This window comes from Ranitomeya imitator, chromosome 1, assembly GCF_032444005.1.
Source record: "Ranitomeya imitator isolate aRanImi1 chromosome 1, aRanImi1.pri, whole genome shotgun sequence".
Taxonomy (NCBI): domain Eukaryota; kingdom Metazoa; phylum Chordata; class Amphibia; order Anura; family Dendrobatidae; genus Ranitomeya; species Ranitomeya imitator.
The window spans coordinates 697,149,015-697,169,670 of record NC_091282.1 but is presented as its reverse complement, the minus strand read 5'-3'; the positions used below and the strand labels follow the sequence as shown (position 1 = coordinate 697,169,670).

At 44.6% G+C, this 20,656-nt stretch overlaps 1 protein-coding gene across 2 annotated transcripts in view; it reads left to right on the top strand.

Annotated features, from left to right (window-relative positions):
- Window positions 1-10,075, top strand: part of PAPLN (papilin, proteoglycan like sulfated glycoprotein) — a 111,560-nt gene extending 101,485 nt beyond the window's left edge. For both annotated transcript variants that reach the window (XM_069731061.1, XM_069731052.1), the window contains one exon: window positions 8,343-10,075. In XM_069731061.1, the coding sequence (XP_069587162.1) occupies window positions 8,343-8,506 (164 nt within the window). In that variant the 3' untranslated portion in view covers window positions 8,507-10,075. The remainder of the gene's footprint in view (window positions 1-8,342) is intronic.
- Window positions 10,076-20,656: the final 10,581 nt, after the last annotated feature.

Genomic DNA, 20,656 nt, shown 5'->3' with positions numbered 1-20,656 from the left:
AAAATGTGGAGACGCAAAAACTTTTTTGCTATAAAAAGCGTCTTTTAGTGTGTGACAGCTGCCAATCATAAAAATCCGGTATAAAAATCACTATAAAAGTAAATCAAACCCCCCCTTCATCACCCCCTTAGTTAGGGAAAAATAATAAAATTAAAAAAAATGTATTTATTTCCATTTTCCCGTTAGGGTTAGGGCTAGGGTTGGCCTAAAGTTAGGGTTAGGGTTGGAGCTAAAGTTAGGGTTAGGGTTGGGGCTAAAGTTAGGGTTAGGGTTGGGGCTAAAGTTAGGGTTTGGATTAGAGTTAGGGGTGTGTCAGGGTTAGGGGTGTGGTTAGGGTTACTGTTGGTTAGGGGTATGTTTGGATTAGGGTTTCAGTTAGAATTGGGGGGTTTCCACTGTTTAGGCACATCAGGGGCTCTCCAAACGCGGCATGCCGTCCGATCTCAATTGCAGCCAATTCTGCGTTGAAAAAGTAAAACAGTGCTCCTTCCCTTCCGAGCTCTCCCGTGCGCCCAAACAGGGGTTTACCCCCACATATGGGGTATCAGCGTGCTCGGGGACAAATTGGACAACAAATTTTGGGGTCCAAGTTCTCTTGTTACCCTTGGGAAAATAAAAATTTGGGGGGCTAAAAATCATTTTTGTGGGAAAAAAAAGATTTTTTATTTTCACGCTCTGCGTTGTAAACTGTAGTGAAACACTTGGGAGTTCAAAGTTCTCACAACACATCTAGATAAGTTCCTTGGGAGGTCTAGTTTTCAATATACGGTCACTTGTGGGGGGTTTCTACTGTTTGGGTACATCAGGGGCTTTGCAAATGCAACGTGACGCCTACAGACCAATCCATCTAAGTCTGCATTCCAAATGGCGCGCCTTCCCTTCCGAGCTCTGCCATGCACCCAAACAGTCGTTTACCCCCACATATCGGGTATCAGCGTACTCAGGACAAATTGCACAACAACTTTTGGTGTCCATTTTCTCCTGTTACCCTTGGTAAAATAAAACAAATTGGAGCTGAAGTAAATTGTTTATGAAAAAAAGTTAAATTTTCATTTTTATTTAAACATTCCAAAAATTCCTCTAAAACACCTGAAGGGTTAATAAACTTCTTGAATGTGGTTTTGAGCACCTTGAGGGGTGCAGTTTTTAGAATGGTGTCACACTTGGTTATTTTCTATCATATAGACCCCTCAAAATGACTTCAAATGAGATGTGGTCCCTAAAAAATATTGGTGTTGTAAAAATGAGAAATTGCTGGTCAACTTTTAACCCTTAAAAAAAAATTTTGGTTCCAAAATTGTGCTGATGTAAAGTAGACACGTGGGAAATGTTACTTATTAATTATTTTGTGTGACATATCTCTCTGATTTAAGGGCATAAAAATTAAAAGTTGGAAAATTGCAAAATTTTAAAAATTTTCGCCAAATTTCCGTTTTTTTCACAAATAAACGCACATTATATCGAAGAAATTTTACAACTATCATGAAGTACAATATATCACGAGAAAACCATGTCAGAATCGACAAGATCCGTTGAAGCGTTCCAGAGTTATAAGCTCATAAAGGGACAGTGGTCAGAATTGTAAAAATTGGCCCGGCCATTAACGTGCAAACCACCCTCGGGGCTTAGGGGGTTAAAATCCAATTTATAAAAACATGTTTAAAACTGGCTGCAGAGATGGAAGGAGCACATGTGTGGGACAACAGTCATCCCGCACATGTGCTCCTTCCCTCTCTGCAGCCAGTTGTAAACCTCTTTTTCTGAATAAAGAATTTGATTTTAAAGGACCGGTGAGTGCCACTACTATCATTTTGTGAGCTCCTGGTATCTGCAGGCTTGATTGCTCAGTCAAAGTGTCGTTTAAGGACAAGTTGACAGACAGACAGGTTCCATGGTGACGGCTTTTTTTTTTTTTTCTACATCCATGTTTATGCCGATTGCTATGGGAACATTCGGTTTGTCACCGCCTGGTAGAAACTACAACCTCCAGCATCCGCACTACTTGGGCTAACTTTGTATATATTTATTATATCCACACATAAGACAAAAATAGGAATATAGATATTTTAATATGAGGGGAATTATTTATATACTGAATATACGACTAAAAAGAGGGAACCTATCTAAATATGTAGCAAAATTACTTTTAGTACACATTTGCTGATTTAAAGGAAAAAGGACCATAAAAGTTAGCTTTTTGTACATAATACTTCCCTCCAACAAAAATTAACCCCCCCCCCAAAAAAAAACAAACACAGACTTGTCCTTTAAAAAAAAGTAAGAAATTAGAGGCAAAGCTGCAGCAGGTTTGTCAGAGTTTTTGAAATCTACATTGTTTCTTGACCCAATTTTCCAAATTTTCTAGGTAAGAGGCAAAACTTAGTGAAACAAGCAGTGCACCGTCTACGTATCCATCCCAGGAGAGCTTTCTAGAAGTAAACACTAGGTCTGTGTTCACCCAGTTATCAGGCAAAGGTCGCACTCGCTACAGAATTTGTTCCAAAGTCCCACAACCGTGCACAGTCCTCTGCAAGTGAACAGAGCTGTAGTAATATACATAGGTTGACAGTGAAATTTACCAGTTGTGGGCAGAGCTCTGCTCCACCCACAGCTTTTAGAGGCAGATGATTGCTGAATAGCACAGCCACCATCTGCCACGAAAGATGTAGGCTTGGCTTGCGAGCCCACATCAAAGTCAAAGTGCCAGAGTATGACATACCAGTACGTCATATGCCAGCAAGGAATTAAAACCCCGTTGGTTGTGGATTTTGGTAGCGGACTTAGCCTGTTACAATGCAAGTAACCCTTGCTTTGTGTTGCAGATTATAAGGCTGGGCTTACACGTAGTGGATTTTATACTCTATGAAACTAGCCTAATACAAGCTGTAGTTTGAAATATGACAAGGCAAGTAAAGCAAACTGGATTTGTAAAATTAATCAGCTTCTTAATGTAAATTCAAAAAGTTGTGCTAAAAAATAAACCTACAAGGTATTGTGAGCATAAGAGGAACCGGTCAGCAGGTTTTTTGAAGAACGGGGAGAAGGGGTGGGAATACAGTAGGGCCATCATACCGTACGTGTGGAGGAATGTGGGGGGTGTCATACTGCCTGAGGGGCAGTTTTGTTGGCATCTTACTTTATGGGGGTAATGAAAGGGCAATCTAGGAACTTCACAAGGAGGACAATTACTTTGCAAGGGCAGCAAAGTTGTGAGATATGCTGTTCTGTGACCCCACTAAATATTAAGGGTTTTTTGTTTTTGTTTTGAGGGGGTGTGGGAAATTAGAAATCATGGGGGCCCCATACCAGAAGTTGCATGTACGCCCCTGTCCGTGAGGAATTACCCAGTTTTCCGGTCATTTGATCAGACTCTTAAGACCCATTAATTAAAATGTGCTTTGTTCATGGTGACGACCCTTTTAACCCCTTCCCGACCCATGACGCCACGTAGGCGTCATGAAAGTCGGTGCCAATCCGACCCATGACGCCTATGTGGCGTCATGGAAAGATCGCGTCCCTGCAGATCGGGTGAAAGGGTTAACTCCCATTTCACCCGATCTGCAGGGACAGGGGGAGTGGTAGTTTAGCCCAGGGGGGGTGGCTTCACCCCCTCGTGGCTACGATCGCTCTGATTGGCTGTTGAAAGTGAAACTGCCAATCAGAGCGATTTGTAATATTTCACCTATTATAACTGGTGAAATATTACAATCCAGCCATGGCCGATGCTGCAATATCATCGGCCATGGCTGGAAATACTAATGTGCCCCCACCCCACCGATCGCCCCCCCAGCCCCCGATCTGGCCGGTACACTGCTCCGGCTCCCCCTCCATCCAGTGCTCCGCTCCCCCCCCGTGCTCTTGTCCGCTCCCCCCGTGCTCCAATCACCCCCCCGTGCTCCAATCACCCCCCCTGCACTCCGATCCACCCCCCCGGTGCTCCGTTCCACCCCCCCGTGCTCCGTTCCACCCCTCCCGTGCTCCGATTCCCCCCCCCCGTGGTCCCCCCCCCCCCATCATACTTACCAATCCAGCCGTCCGACTTCTCCCTGGGCGCCGCCATCTTCCAAAATGGCGGGCGCATACGCAGTGCGCCCGCCGAATCTGCCGGCCGGCAGATTCGTTCCAAAGTGCATTTTGATCACTGAGATAGATTATATCTCAGTGATCAAAATAAAAAAAATAATAAATGACCCCCCCCTTTGTCACCCCCATAGGTAGGGACAATAAAAAAATAAAGAAATTTTTTTTTTCCCACTAATGTTAGAATAGGGGTAGGGTTAGGGTTAGGGTTAGGGCTAGGGTTAGGGTTTCGGTATGTGCACACGTATTCTGGTCCTCTGCGGATTTTTCCGCTGCGGATTTGATAAATCCGCAGTGCTAAACCGCTGCGGATTTACCGCGTTTTTTTCTGCGCATTTCACTGCGGTTTTACAACTGCGATTTTCTATTGGAGCAGTTGTAAAACCGCTGCGGAATCCGCACAAAGAAGTGACATGCTGCGGAATGTAAACCGCTGCGTTTCCGTGCAGTTTTTCCGCAGCATGTGTACAGCGATTTTTGTTTCCCGTAGGTTTACATTGAACTGTAAACTCATGGGAAACTGCTGCGGATCCGCAGCGTTTTCCGCAGCGTGTGCACATACCTTTAGAATTAGGCTATGTGCACACTGTGCGGATTTGGCTGCGGATTGGCCGCTGCGGATTCGCAGCAGTGTTCCATCAGGTTTACAGTACCATGTAAACATATGAAAAACCAAATCCGCTGTGCCCATGGTGCGGAAAATACCGCGCGGAAACGCTGCGTTGTATTTTCCGCAGCATGTCAATTCTTTGTGCGGATTCCGCAGCGTTTTACACCTGTTCCTCAATAGGAATCCGCAGGTGAAATCCGCACAAAAAACACTGGAAATCCGCGGAAAATCCGCAGGTAAAACGCAGTGCCTTTTACCCGCGGATTTTTCAAAAATGGTGCGGAACTATCTCACACGAATCCGCAACGTGGGCACATAGCCTTAGGGTTAGGGTTGGAATTAAGGTTGTGGTTAGGGTTGTGATTAGGGTTATGGCTACAGTTGGGATTAGGGTTAGGGGTGTGGGGGGGTTAGTGTTGGAGGTAGAATTGAGGGGTTTCCACTGTTTAGGCACATCAGGGGTCTCCAAACGCAACATGGCGCCACCATTGATTCCAGCCAATCTCGTATTCAAAAAGTCAAATGGTGCTCCCTCAATTCCGAGCCCCGACGTGTGCCCAAACAGTGGTTTACCCCCACATATGGGGTACCAGCATACTCAGGACAAACTGCGCAACAATTACTGGGGTCCAATTTCTCCTGTTACCCTTGTGAATCTAAAAAAATGCTTGCTAAAACATAATTTTTGAGGAAAGAAAAATGATTTTTTATTTTCACGGCTCTGCGTTGTAAACGTCTGTGAAGCACTTGGGGATTCAAAGTGCTCACCACATATCTAGATATGTGTCACTACTTCCCTTCTGAGCCCCGACGTGTGCCCAAACAGTGGTTTACCCCCACATATGGGGTATCAGTGTACTCAGGAGAAACTGGACAACAACTTTTGGGGTCCAATTTCTCCTGTAACCCTTGGGAAAATAAAAAATTCTGGGCTAAATTATTTTTGAGGAAAGAAAACGTATTTATTATTTTCACGGCTCTGCATTATAAACTTCTATGAAGCACTTGGGGGTTCAAAGTGCTCACCACACATCTAGATAAGTTCCTTTCGGGGTCTAGTTTCCAAAATGGGGTCACTTGTGGGGGGTTTCTACTGTTTAGGCACATCAGGGGCTCTGCAAACGCAACGTGACGCCCGCAGAGCATTCCATCAAAGTCTGCATTTCAAAACGTCACTACTTCACTTCCGAGCCCCGGCATGTGCCCAAACAGTGATTTACCCCCACATATGGGGTATCAGCGTACTCAGGAGAAACTGGACAACAACTTTTGGGGTCAAATTTCTCCTGTTACCCTTGGGAAAATAAAAAATTGCAGGCTAAAAGATCATTTTTGAGAAAATAATTTTTTTTTTTTAATTTTCATGGCTCTGCGTTATAAACTTCTGTGAAGCACTTGGGGGTTCAAAGTCCTCACCACACATCTAGATTAGTTCCTTTGGGGGTCTAGTTTCCAAAATGGTGTCATTTCTGGGGGATCTCCAATGTTTAGGCACACAGGGGCTCTCCAAACGTGACATGGTGTCCGCTAATGATTGGAGCTAATTTTCCATTTAAAAAGCCAAATGGCGTGCCATCCCTTCCGAGCCCTGCCGTGCGCCCAAACAGTGGTTTACCCCCACATATGGGGTATCCGCGTACTCAGGACAAACTGGACAACAATATTTGGGGTCCAATTTCTCCTATTATCCTTGGCAAAATAGGAAATTCCAGGCTAAAAAATCATTTTTGAGGAAAGAAAAATTATTTTTTATTTTCATGGCTCTGCGTTATAAACTTCTGTGAAGCACCTGGGGGTTTAAAGTGCTCAATATGCATCTAGATAAGTTCCTTGGGGGGTCTAGTTTCCAAAATGGGGTCACTTGTGGGGGAGCTCCAATGTTTAGGCACACAGGGGCTCTCCAAACGCGACATGGTGTCCGCTAACAATTGGAGCTAATTTTCCATTCAAAAAGTCAAATGGCGCGCCTTCCCTTCCGAGCCCTGCCGAGTGCCCAAACAGTGGTTTACCCCCACATATGAGGTATCGACGTACTCGGGAGAAATTGCCCAACAAATTTTATGATCCATTTTATCCTACTGCCCATGTGAAAATGAAAAAAATTGAGGCGAAAAGAATTTTTTTGTGAAAAAAAAGTACTTTTTCATTTTTACGGATCAATTTGTGAAGCACCTGGGGGTTCAAAGTGCTCACTATGCATCTAGATAAGTTCCTTGGGGCGTCTAGTTTCCAAAATGGGGTCACTTGTGGGGGAGCTCCAATTTTTAGGCACACGGGGGCTCTCCAAACGTGACATGGTGTCTGCTAATGAGTGGAGCCAATTTTTGATTCAAAAAGTCAAATGGCGCTCCTTCCCTTCCAAGCCCTGCCGTGCGCCCAAACAGTGGTTTACCCCCACATATGAGGTATCAGTGTACTCAGGACAAATTGGACAACAACTTTCGTGGTTCAGTTTCTCCTTTTACCATTGGGAAAATAAAAAAATTGTTGCTAAAAGATAATTTTTGTGACTAAAAAGTTAAATGTTCATTTTTTCCTTCCATGTTGCTTCTGCTGCTGTGAAGCACCTGAAGGGTTAATAAACTTCTTGAATGTGGTTTTGAGTACCTTGAGGGGTGCAGTTTTTAGAATGGTGTCACTTTTGGGTATTTTCAGCCATATAGACCCCTCAAACTGACTTCAAATGTGAGGTGGTCCCTAAAAAAAATGGTTTTGTAAATTTCGTTGTAAAAATGACAAATCGCTGGTCAAATTTTAACCCTTATAACTTCCTAACAAAAAAAAATTTTGTTTCCAAAATTGTGCTGATGTAAAGTAAACATGTGGGAAATGTTATTTATTAACTATTTTGTGTCACATATCTCTCTGGTTTAACAGAATAAATATTCAAAATGTGAAAATTGCGAAATTTTCAAAATTTTCGCCAAATTTCCGTTTTTATCACAAATAAACGCAGAATTTATTGACCTAAATTTACCACTAACATGAAGCCCAATATGTCACGAAAAAACAATCTCAGAACCGCTAGGATCCGTTGAAGCGTTCCTGAGTTATTACCTCATAAAGGGACCCTGGTCAGAATTGCAAAAAACGGCAAGGTCTTTAAGGTCAAAATATGCTGGGTCATGAAGGGGTTAAGTTTGTTTCCATATGAAAAGTTTCATCGTTATGTTTGATTAGTAAAAACTTCCTCAATTGTCAATTTTTTGTTTTTAAATATCAATATTGGTGGTACAAACTTAATGCTTTAGTTTTTTTTTTTTAAGCTGCATCATAAAAGCATATCCATTTTGCTGTTAAAAGTTCTACAATTTTCTAATACACTGATGGCTGTAAGTAAACTACGAAGCTTCTTATTCACTGTGTGTAGAAATTGTCATAATGCAGATTTTACCGGTACCTACTGTAAGATGCCACGGGAAGAGGGGCCCTTCCAAAGAGGATGCTGTAGGTTATCTACAAAAAAAATAAAATATGTCCAAGAAATAGTTTTTTTTAATGAAATGGTCAAAAATACCGTACTTAAAAAAAAAAAATAAAAAATAAAAAAAAAAATAATGTGTATGTTTATGCCTTCGCCACCAAGCAGCATATGTATTACAAGTGTGTTCAAATACAAATCTGAAAATTATTTATTTTTTTTCCCCTCCAGCCTCATCTACCGATCCCAATAATGAATGCATTGACAAGCCTGAATTGGCCAACTGTGACCTTATAGTTTATGCCCAGCTTTGTGCCAATGAGTACTATGGCAGCTTCTGTTGTGCCAGCTGTTCTAGACATGGCTCAGGACACAGTCGAAGACACCAGGGCTGAGAGACATTTCTGATACAAATCCATAACTAAATAATAAACTACCCGAAGCGATCTCGTCAGCATTGATGCAGTCGGAGGTGTGAATTATTATACAACCAAAGCTTGAAAATGCTCAAAGAAGCGTCATTAAAAGTGCATGGACTATACCTAACTGGTGCATTCCTGAAAAACATTACTGCACTGTGATATTTGTGCTTTTTTCTAGTTCCTCTCAGAAAGAGACAATTTGTATCCATTAATCCTTATAGCTAAGAGTTTAAAAGATAGAACAAATGTTTAATACATAAGTTACAGTCAAATCAGAACGCTAAGAATGAAAAGGTGAGAGCGTGATGGCAGGGAGTTTGTGACATGCTTTCTAGCTCTTCTCTAAATCTAGGATATTTTGCATCGTTTCTACATCTGCTTTATAATCTGACAAGTAGGAATATTTAATCAATGACAGGGAACACTGTGCAGTAGAGCTCATTCACACGCCAGCATTTTCCATCAGTGCTTGGACGCCAAACCCAGGAGTGGAACTTACTGAAACTATCAATCAAAGATTGACACCTGGTCTGTGTTTTGTAGACACTCCTGGTTTTGGCATACAAATACTAATGTGTGAATAAAGCAAAGAAAGTAAAATATCTGAATTTTTTTTTTTTTTTTTTTTTTTTTTAAGCATGAGGTTCTCTCAAAATTTCCAAACCCCTCAAATTACTCTATGGTCCTTAATGTACATGCCAACAGTACAAAATTTGCCAAAACTGTCCCTAATTTTCTAAAAAAAAAAAAACAAAAAAACACCAATGAATGCCATACACTTTCTATGGACGTTCCCCTTTTCGGATTAATGCGTTCCTTTACCAAAGCTCGTGTTGGTAACTTCCACCTTTCTCTTGGATGCACAAGCAGAGCGCAGGGGAAGGAGGTGAGAAAGAGGAATCAAAATAGGGCTCAAGGAAGATTATACAAGACCGGAGTGGATCATTTCCTAAAACATTTGTGTTTTTTTTCGTGTGATGATAAATACAAGGTGGGAGATGAGATTTCTGTATGGAAGACAATTCGCTGTTAATTCTCCCGATAGTGTGTATTTAAGATTAATGCTTTCCTGAAGGTGTTTTATTGCACCCTCATTCTTTATCCTGTTTATTGTAATTGCAGGGAAAATGTACAGGGTCAGCTATAGGCGGCCATAATCCTACAGTTATAACTTTGCATCTGGGTGAGAATCTGTTTGAACCAATGGAAATCCTGTAGTAGATTTACATAAAATGTGTAATTATTCGTCAAATACAAATTTGGTTCCATTTTTAGCATAATATTTTACATGTATAGTGGATAAACGTTCAGGTATTGAACTTTAATTATAGCAAATTATTAAGTCTGTGCATAGCTCTGAAGGTGAAGATTCCCTGTTTTTGTGCATTTTAATTTCTTAATCCAAGTCTAGTGACTGGCGCTATGGAATACCATATCCCTCCAGCTACCACTAGGGGGAGCCTCGTCCATACTTTTTGTTTGCCCATCATTACAGATCACATCCGCTGTATACATCAATTAAAAAATGTCATTGAAATACTAGTCTGCAGTGAAGAGTTATGACCTTTGTATAGTATGGTGCCCACTATATAACGATCCACTGAGTAATGAAGAGCAGTAGCTGTCTGCACTACAGGGCCACCAACAGAAATGGCAGGTGTCAGCGTTTCCTTCTGAAAGCTAGCCGATTGGTGACAGTGAGTGGCGTGCACAGTAGCTCCGCTCACAGTGTAGTGGCCATTGCTGGATACTGCAGAATAGCTCCTATTCTTTAGCATGGAAGCTGCACTGCAGTAGTTGGCAGCGGCCACTACACTTTGAGCAAAGCTCCATTAAAAGTGCCTACATCTGGCTGCCACAGGAGCAAAATCCCATTGATCGGTGGGGAACACCAACCAATCTGACATTAATTCTCCGTCCTGCTAACAGGTCATCAATACCGCAGGACCAGACAACCCCTTTAAATGTATAGTGTGCTACTAGAGTTGAGCGACCTTGACCTTTTTAGAGTCGAGCCGGGTTTCGCGAAACCCGACTATCTCAAAAGTCGGGTCGAGTGAAATCGGCCAATTATGACGTAAAGTCGGGATCGACCGAAACACGAAACCCAATGCAAGTCAATGGGGCAGCATAGTCGGCAGTGAGTGGGGGCCAGGAAAACACCTAGAGTGCCCATTTTAATGTCAAAACCATCCATTCTTCTTAATGAAGCTTGTCAAGCGTAATTTACCTTATAATAATTGGAAGGCATTTGAAATTGGGGGTCATTTGGCTAAAGTTGTGTGGGGTAGGGCTGGTTCAAGTAATTAGTGGGCCCAGGAAATCTGGACCACGTCACGGCAGTGGAGCAGGGAGAGGTAAGTATTTCAACTTTGCAAGTGCTGTGATCCTGAGCAAGCAGGGGGGGCCCACTTGTTGGCATTGGCACTGGCACAGGGCCCCTCAAAGTACAGCGGTGTGTTTGCACGGCGGGGGCGCCTCCCACCGGCAGCAACACTTTTGCGTACTATGAGAGGCCCTGTGCCAGTGACGTCGCCAACTAGTATTCCTCCCCCCACCTGATGAAGGAACCTGCACTTTCATCTGCACCTTCCTCTTTGTCCCCGTGTAAGGTGGTATGGTATGCGGGAAGAGCAACATGACTTTCAGCAGGGTCACAATGTTGTTGTGTAGCATGCACGGGGAATGTTGCGTTATGGGTCAATGTACCAGCAGACTCATCTATCACTGGCTGGGCAATGGGCACGATGAAGTGGAAACACAGATATAGGCCCAAAGAATAAAGTGGGCTAAATGCAGTTCAAAATTGGTAACACAGGAATAACCAGGGGGCATTGCAGTGGAGGACAACTGGAATGAGAGGCTGACACAGAGAGTAGGGCCAAATCAGTAAGTAGTCGAAATGCAGTTCAAAATTGGCAACCGTAGTAAACAGGCGGCACAGCTTTGTTCAGTGGAGGAGAACAGCAAGGAGTGGCAGACACCGATAGTAGGCCCCAACCCAACTAGTAGGCCAAATGCAGTCTAACATTAACAACTACTTAACGAGAGCCTGAAAATGGAATTTCAGGACAGGAAACCAGGAGAACAGCAAGGAGTGGCAGACACCGATAGTAGGCCCCAAACCAACTAGTACGCCAAATGCAGTTGTTCCATTTAACCACAATTTAATGAGAGCCTGAAGATAGAAGCTCAGGAAAGGCAACCTGGGGAACACCTTGGAGTGTAACACACCCTCTCTCTCCACCCCATACCCATTTTGTAGGCCTAATGCAGTGTACTTTTCTACAACTACTAAACGAGAGTCGGAAGACCGAAGCAATGGCAAGTAAACCTGGGGAACACCTTGGAGTGTAACACACCATCTCTCTCCACCCCATACCCAATTTGTAGGCCTAATGCAGTGTAGTTTCCAAGAACTACTAAACGAGAGCCGGAAGATCGAAGCTCAGGAAAGGCAACCTGGGGAACACCTTGGAGTGTAACACACCCTCTCTCTACACCACGGAAGGGCTGATTCTTAGGAAGGAAGGCTGTTGGAAATGAGCATTGCGCGTCCGAGGGTGATTATATTCTTATTAGGTATATACTCACCCTCGGACGCGCCCTGCTTCTTTATTTGGAATGAATGTTTATTTGCAATGTGGTGTTGACTTTCTCTATTATTTTGGTAATTAATGATTTTATTATTTTCATTGTTTTGCATCTTCTCGGCAATAATATAAAGAAGACGCGACAGGACAACACTCGGTGGATGCCATATGTGTGTTTTCAATTTAAAAAAACCTTTCAGTTAACTACTTGCAGGAGAAAGTAATTGTAGCTGGTGGCCATTTTTAGTACTGTACCAGATTTTAGTTGTGTGTTTGTTTTTAATGTTAAAATGTCTGCATTTGATATCTCACCAGTATTTTCTTTTTTATAAGCAAAATACTTTTTTTTTTTTTTTTTATGATGTTGGTTCAAGGGGTACACGGGCAGCAGTAGACAGGTCAGTGGAGGCCTAGTGGAAGGAGGGACCGCAGACAGGCTTCGAAGCCCTAACATAATAAATTGGGCTGCCTGTAGGCAATTTAAAATTGGTTCCAGGGGAACACGGGCAGCAGTAGACAGGTCAGTGGAAGCCTAGAGGAAGGAGGGACCGCAGATGCGCCAATGTTTCCCCCATACCAAATTTGTAGGCCTAATGCAGTGTAGTTTCCAACAACTACTAAACGAGAGCCGGAATATCGAAGCTCAGGAAAGGCAACCTGGGGAACACCTTGGAGTGTAACACACCCTCTCTCTACACCCCATACCCAATTTGAAGGCCTAATGCAGTGTAGTTTCCAAGAACTACTAAACGAGAGCCGGAAGATCGAAGCTCAGGAAAGGCAACCTGGGGAACACCTTGGAGTGTAACACACCCTCTCTCTACACCCCATACCCAATTTGAAGGCCTAATGCAGCGTAGTTTCCAACAACTACTAAACGAGAGCCGGAAGATCGAAGCTCAGGAAAGGCAACCTGGGGAACACCTTGGAGTGTAACAAACCCTCTCTCTACACCCCATACCCAATTTGAAGGCCTAATGCAGCGTAGTTTCCAACAACTACTAAACGAGAGCCGGAAGATCAAAGCTCAGGAAAGGCAACCTGGGGAACACCTTGGAGTGTAACAAACCCTCTCTCTACACCCCATACCCAATTTTTAGGCCTAATGCAGCGTAGTTTCCGACAACTACTAAACGAGAGCATGAAGATCGAAGCTCAGGAAAGGCAACCTGGGGAACACCTTGGAGTGTAACAAACCCTCTCTCTACACCCCATACCCAATTTGTAGGCCTAATGCAGCGTAGTTTCCGACAACTACTAAACGAGAGCATGAAGATCGAAGCTCAGGAAAGGCAACCTGGGGAACACCTTGGAGTGTAACACACCCTCTCTCTACACCCCATACCCAATTTGAAGGCCTAATGCAGTGTAGTTTCCAAGAACTACTAAACGAGAGCCGGAAGATCGAAGCTCAGGAAAGGCAACCTGGGGAACACCTTGGAGTGGAACACACCATCTCTCTACACCCCATACCCAATTTGAAGGCCTAATGCAGCATAGTTTCCAACAACTACTAAACGAGAGCCGGAAGATCGAAGCTCAGGAAAGGCAACCTGGGGAACACCTTGGAGTGTAACACAACGTCTCTCTACACCATGGAAGGGCTGATTCTTAGGAAGGAAGGCTGTTGGAAATAAGCATTGCGCGTCCGAGGGTGATTATATTCTTATTAGGTATATACTCACCCTCGGACGCGCCCTGCTTCTTTATTTGGAATGAATGTTTATTTGCAATGTGGTGTTGACTTTCTCTATTATTTTGGTAATTAATGATTTTATTATTTTCATTGTTTTGCATCTTCTCGGCAATAATATAAAGAAGACACGACAGGACAACACTCGGTGGATGCCATATGTGTGTTTTCAATTGAAAAAACCTTTCAGTTAACTACTTGCAGGAGAAAGTAATTGTAGCTGGTGGCCATTTTTAGTACTGTACCAGATTTTAGTTGTGTGTTTGTTTTTAATGTTAAAATGTCTGCATTTGATATCTCACCAGTATTTTCTTTTTTATAAGCAAAATACTTTTTTTTTAATTTTATGATGTTGGTTCAAGGGGTACATGGGCAGCAGTGCCCTGGTCAGTGTAGTAGTAGTTGAAAGAATGGACCGCAGACAGGCATCGAAGGCCTAAAATAAAAAAATTGGGCTGGCTATAGGCAATTTTAAATTGGTTCCAGGGGTACACGGGCAGCAGTGGTGTGGTCAGTGGAGGCCTAGTGGAAGGAGTGACCGCAGACAGGCATCGAAGGCCTAAAATAATAACACATGGCTGTAGGCAATTTTAAATTGGTTCCAGGGGTACACGGGCAGCAGTGACCTGGTCAGTGTAGTAGTAGTTGAAAGAATGGACCGCAGACAGGCATCGAAGGCCTAAAATAAAAAAATTGGGCTGGCTGTAGGCAATTTTAAATTGGTTCCAGGGGTACACGGGCAGCAGTGGTGTGGTCAGTGGAGGCCTAGTGGAAGGAGTGACCGCAGACAGGCATCGAAGGCCTAAAATAATAACACATGGCTGTAGGCAATTTTAAATTGGTTCCAGGGGTACACGGGCAGCAGTGACCTGGTCAGTGTAGTAGTAGTTGAAAGAATGGACCGCAGACAGGCATCGAAGGCCTAAAATAATAACACATGGCTGTAGGCAATTTTAAATTGGTTCCAGGGGTACACGGACAGCAGTGGTGTGGTCAGTGGAGGCCTAGTGGAAGGAGTGACCACAGACAGGCATCGAAGGCCTAACATAACAAAAATGTCAATACAATGGTATTGTCAGTGGCAGGCATTGAAGGATGTCAGCGCATAGACTAAACATTGGTGGAGCTGTGAGATAATTTTGCAAGTGGTAGAGCACTGTTTGAGCTGGGGTGGGGGGAAACTGTCTTGTGGCCGGCGGTACAGGCCCAGGGCCCCTCATATTACAACGGTGTGTCTGACGTTGGGTGCGCACCACCACCGCCAGAGACACTTTATTGTACTAGGAGGGACCCAGTGGCAGTGCCGTCGACCAAAAGCGGGCTCACCCACCTCTTCAGACAAACTGCACTCTCACGGGTGCTGTCGCCAAGTGTCGATACCACGGCCCCGTGTGGGGAGTTTGGCCATTTAGTGAGGTGTAAACATGTCGTATGCTGGACAATCAGGTGCTGAAAATTACGAGATTGGAAAAGGCATTCAGAATAGGCCACAGGCAAGACCTTTTCATAGGAAAGCTAGGTGTCAGCCGGGCAAGGTGGGGCAAAAGATTTCGAAATCCAGTTGTGGTTCATTTTAATGAAGGTTAGATCATCTACATTTTGGGTAGCCAGACGAGTCCTTTTTTCTGTTAGTATTGAACCTGCAGCACTGAATACTCTTTCTGATAGGACACTAGCTGCCGGGCAAGCAAGCTCCTGCAATGCATATTCTGCCAATTCTGGCCAGGTGTCTAATTTTGATGCCCAGTAATCAAATGGGAATGACGGTTGAGGGAGAACATCGATAAGGGATGAAAAATAGTTTGTAACCATACTGGACAAATGTTGTCTCCTGTCACTTTGAATTGATGCTGCAGTACCTGTCCTGTCTGCGGTCATAGCAAAATCACTCCACAACCTGGTCAGAAAACCCCTCTGGCCAACGCCACTTCTGATTTCTGCCCCTCTAACTCCTCTGGTCTGCTGGCCCCTGCAGCTCGTGTGAGAACGATCACGGGCGCTGTGTGCAGGGAATGCCAGAAGCAAACGGTCAACAAGAGTTGATTGTTTGGTTGCTAATATTAGTTCCAAGTTCTCATGTGGCATTATATTTTGCAATTTGCCTTTATAGCGAGGATCAAGGAGGCAGGCCAACCAGTAATCGTCATCATTCATCATTTTAGTTATGCGTGTGTCCCTTTTGAGGATACGTAAGGCATAATCCGCCATGTGGGCCAAAGTTCCAGTTCTCAAATCTGCGGTTGTGCTTGGTTGAGGGGCAGTTTCAGGCAAATCCACGTCACTTGTGTCTCTCAAAAAACCAGAACCCGGCCTTGCCGCGCCACCAATTTCCAGTGGCCCCGGAAAAGCTTCCTCATTAAAAATATAATCATCCCCATCATCCTCCTCGTCCGCTACCTCGTCCTGTACACTGCCCTGGCCAGACAATGGCTGACTGTCATCAAGGCTTTCCTCTTCCTCAGCTGCAGACGCCTGATCCTTTATGTGCGTCAAACTTTGCATCAGCAGACGCATTAGGGGGATGCTCATGCTTATTATGGCGTTGTCTGCACTAACCAGCCGTGTGCATTCCTCAAAACACTGAAGGACTTGACACATGTCTTGAATCTTCGACCACTGCACACCTGACAACTCCATGTCTGCCATCCTACTGCCTGCCCGTGTATGTGTATCCTCCCACAAAAACATAACAGCCCGCCTCTGTTCACACAGTCTCTGAAGCATGTGCAGTGTTGAGTTCCACCTTGTTGCAACGTCTATGATTAGGCGATGCTGGGGAAGGTTCAAAGAACGCTGATAGGTCTGCATACGGCTGGAGTGTACGGGCGAACGGCGGATATGTGAGCAAAGTCCACGCACTTTGAGGAGCAGGTCGGATAACCCCGGATAACTTTTCAGGAAGCACTGCACCACCAGGTTTAAGGTGTGAGCCAGGCAAGGAATGTGTTTCAGTTGGGAAAGGGAGATGGCAGCCATGAAATTCCTTCCGTTATCACTCACTACCTTGCCTGCCTCAAGATCTACAGTGCCCAGCCACGACTGCGTTTCTTTCTGCAAGAACTCGGACAGAACTTCCGCGGTGTGTCTGTTGTCGCCCAAACACTTCATAGCCAATACAGCCTGCTGACGTTTGCCAGTAGCTGCCCCATAATGGGAGACCTGGTGTGCAACAGTGGCAGCTGCGGATGGAGTGGTTGTGCGACTGCGGTCTGTGGACGAGCTCTCGCTCCTGCAGGAGGACGAAGAGGAGGAGGAGGGGGTGCGAACGGCTACAGCCAATTGTTTCCTAGACCGTGGGCTAGGCAGAACTGTCCCAAACTTGCTGTCCCCTGTGGACCCTGCATCCACTACATTTAACCAGTGTGCCGTGATGGACACGTAACGTCCCTGGCCATGCCTACTGGTCCATGCATCTGTTGTCAGGTGCACCTTTGTGCTCACAGATTGCCTGAGTGCATGGACGATGCGCTCTTTAACATGCTGGTGGAGGGCTGGGATTGCTTTTCTGGAAAAAAAAGTGTCGACTGGGTAGCTCGTAGCGTGGTACAGCGTAGTCCATCAGGGCTTTGAAAGCTTCGCTTTCAACTAACCGGTAGGGCATCATCTCTAACGAGATTAGTCTAGCTATGTGTGCGTTCAAACCCTGTGTACGCGGATGCGAGGCTAAGTACTTCCTTTTTCTAACCATAGTCTCATGTAGGGTGAGCTGGACTGGAGAGCTGGAGATCGTGGAACTAGCGGGGGTGCCGGTGGACATGGCAGACTGAGAGACGGTGGGAGATGGTATTGTTGCCACCGGTGCCCTAGATGCAGTGTTTCCTACTACGAAACTGGTGATTCCCTGACCCTGACGGCTTGGGCCTGGCAAAGAAACCTGCACAGATACTGCAGGTGGTGTGGAAAATGGTGGCCCTACACTGCCGGAAGGGATGTTGCGTTGCTGACTAGCTTCATTGGCCGAGGGTGCTACAACCTTAAGGGACGTTTGGTAGTTAGTCCAGGCTTGCAAATGCATGGTGGTTAAATGTCTATGCATGCAACTTGTATTGAGACTTTTCAGATTCTGTCCTCTGCTTAAGGTAGTTGAACATTTTTGACAGATGACTTTGCGCTGATCAATTGGATGTTGTTTAAAAAAATGCCAGACTGCACTCTTTCTAGCATCGGATACCTTTTCAGGCATTGCAGACTGAGCTTTAACCGGATGGCCACGCTGTCCTCCTACAGGTTTTAGCTTTGCCACGCGTTTTGGGCAAGATACGGGCCCGGCAGATGGAACCTGTTGCGATGTTGATGCCTGCTGCGGCCCCTCCTCCTCCGCTTCAGAACTGCTGCCGCCTGCACCCTGTTCCCCCAATGGCTGCCAATCGGGGTCAAGAACTGGGTCATCTATTACCTCTTCTTGTAGCTCGTGTGCAACTTCGTCTGTGTCACCGTGGCGGTCGGTGGTATAGCGTTCGTGATGGGGCAACATAGTCTCATCAGGGTCTGATTCTTGATCAGCACCCTGCGATGGCAATGTTGTGGTCTGAGTCAAAGGACCAGGATAGTAGTCTGGCTGTGGCTGTGCATCAGTGCACTCCATGTCAGATTCAACTTGTAATGGGCATGGACTGTTAACTGCTTCACTTTCTAAGCCAGGGACGGTATGTGTAAAGAGCTCCATGGAGTAACCCGTTGTGTCGCCTGCTGCATTCTTCTCTGTTGTTGTTTTTGCTGAAGAGGACAAGGAAGCGACTTGTCCCTGACCGTGAACATCCACTAACGACGCGCTGCTTTGACATTTACCAGTTTCACGAGAGGAGGCAAAAGAGCTAGAGGCTGAGTCAGCAAGATAAGCCAAAACTTGCTCTTGCTGCTCCGGCTTTAAAAGCGGTTTTCCTACTCCCAGAAAAGGGAGCGTTCGAGGCCTTGTGTAGCCAGACGACGAACCTGGCTCCACAGCTCCAGACTTAGGTGCAATATTTTTTTTCCCACGACCAGCTGATGCTCCACCACTACCACTACCCTCATTACCAGCTGACAATGAACGCCCCCGGCCAATACCTCTTCCACCAGACTTCCTCATTGTTTTAAAAACGTTAACAAACGAACGGTATTTGTTGCTGTCACACAACTTACACGGTGAGCTATAACTTCAGTATGATTTAGCTACCCCTTTACAGGTGGGTGAGACCACAACGAAAATCAGCCACAATGTTACACACTCTGTTGTTGTTGGCAACAAATGAGATGGCACACACGCAGGACTGTCACTGAAGCGCAAATGTAAATATTTATCTCCCACTGATTTGTGTTTGTTTTTTTTTAAAAGGGAGACTTCAGAAAAAAAAAAAAATTAAAAAAAAATTATTTTTTACAGAAGAATTTATAAAACAAATAAAATGAAATGATTGTTTCAGGGAGAATTTAGAAAACAAATAAAACAAAAAATAGGCTTTCTAGGGCCCACTGAGTGACAGATGACGCACACAGGAGTCAGGAGTGGCACACAAGCCCAGAGGCCAATATTAATCTCCCACTGATTGATTTAGTGATTTTTTTCAGGTAGATTTTGGAACCCAAATCAAGCAAAAAAATTAATAGGCTTTCTATGGCCCACTGAGTGAGAGATGACACAGACAGAGATGGCACTCTAGCAGAAATGTCAATCTTAATCTCCCACAAAAAAAAAAAAAAAAGGAACTGTCCTTCAATTACTATCTCCCTGCAGTAATCTCAGCCAGGTATGGCAGGCAGCAATAAGGAGTGGACTGATGCACAAATTAAATAAAAAGTGTGGACAAACAAACAAGATAGCTGTGCAGAAAGGAAGGAACAAGAGGATTTGTGCTTTGAAAAAAGCAGTTGGTTTGCACAGCGGCGTACACACAGCAATGCAGCTATCAGGGAGCCTTCTAGGGCAGCCCAATGAGCTACAGCGCTGAGGAAAAAAAAAAAAAAAAAAAAAAAGGAGCTTCCACTGTCCCTGCACACCGAAGGTGGTGTTGGGCAGTGGAAATCGCTACAGCACAAGCGGTTTTGTGGTTAATGGACCCTGCCTAACGCTATCCCTGCTTCTGACGAAGCGGCAGCAACCTCTCCCTAAGCTCAGATCAGCAGCAGTAACATGGCGGTCGGCGGGAACTCCCCTTTATAGCCCCTGTGACGCCGCAGACAGCAAGCCAATCACTGCAATGCCCTTCTCTAAGATGGTGGGGACCAGGACCTATGTCATCACGCTGCCCACACTCTGCGTTTACCTTCATTGGCTGAGAAATGGCGCTTTTCGCGTCATTGAAACGCGACTTTGGCGCGAAAGTCGCGTACCGCATGGCCGACCACGCACAGGGGTCGGATCGGGTTTCATGAAACTCGACTTCGCCAAAAGTCGGCGACTTTTGAAAATGTTCGACCCGTTTCGCTCAACCCTATGTGCTACATCAAGTGGATGAAGTAAACAATTTAATACTTATGGCTGTAGATAAATAGATCCTGATCACACTATAAAATCACAAACAAATGGTGTGAAAGGGTGGACATTCACTTTATAATATATGTATATTTCTTAATCCTTCCATTCATATATTTTGTTAAACTGTGTGGGTTTATATATTTATAGCTAGAAAAAGGAGCATGCTATAAAAGGAGAGGTGTTGTCTAGGTTACTTTTTTTTTTCCTCGCTCAAGCTTAATTTTTTTTATATAATGTATCAAATTTTAAATAGACTTCAAGTTCTCTCCCATACATGTGAATGGGAGCGAGCTTGTGTAATGGCTGTGAAAAGTGCTACATGCGTACAGAGCCGTGCCCCTTTAATTAACTGATCAGTTGGGGTATCTGAAATCGGACTTACA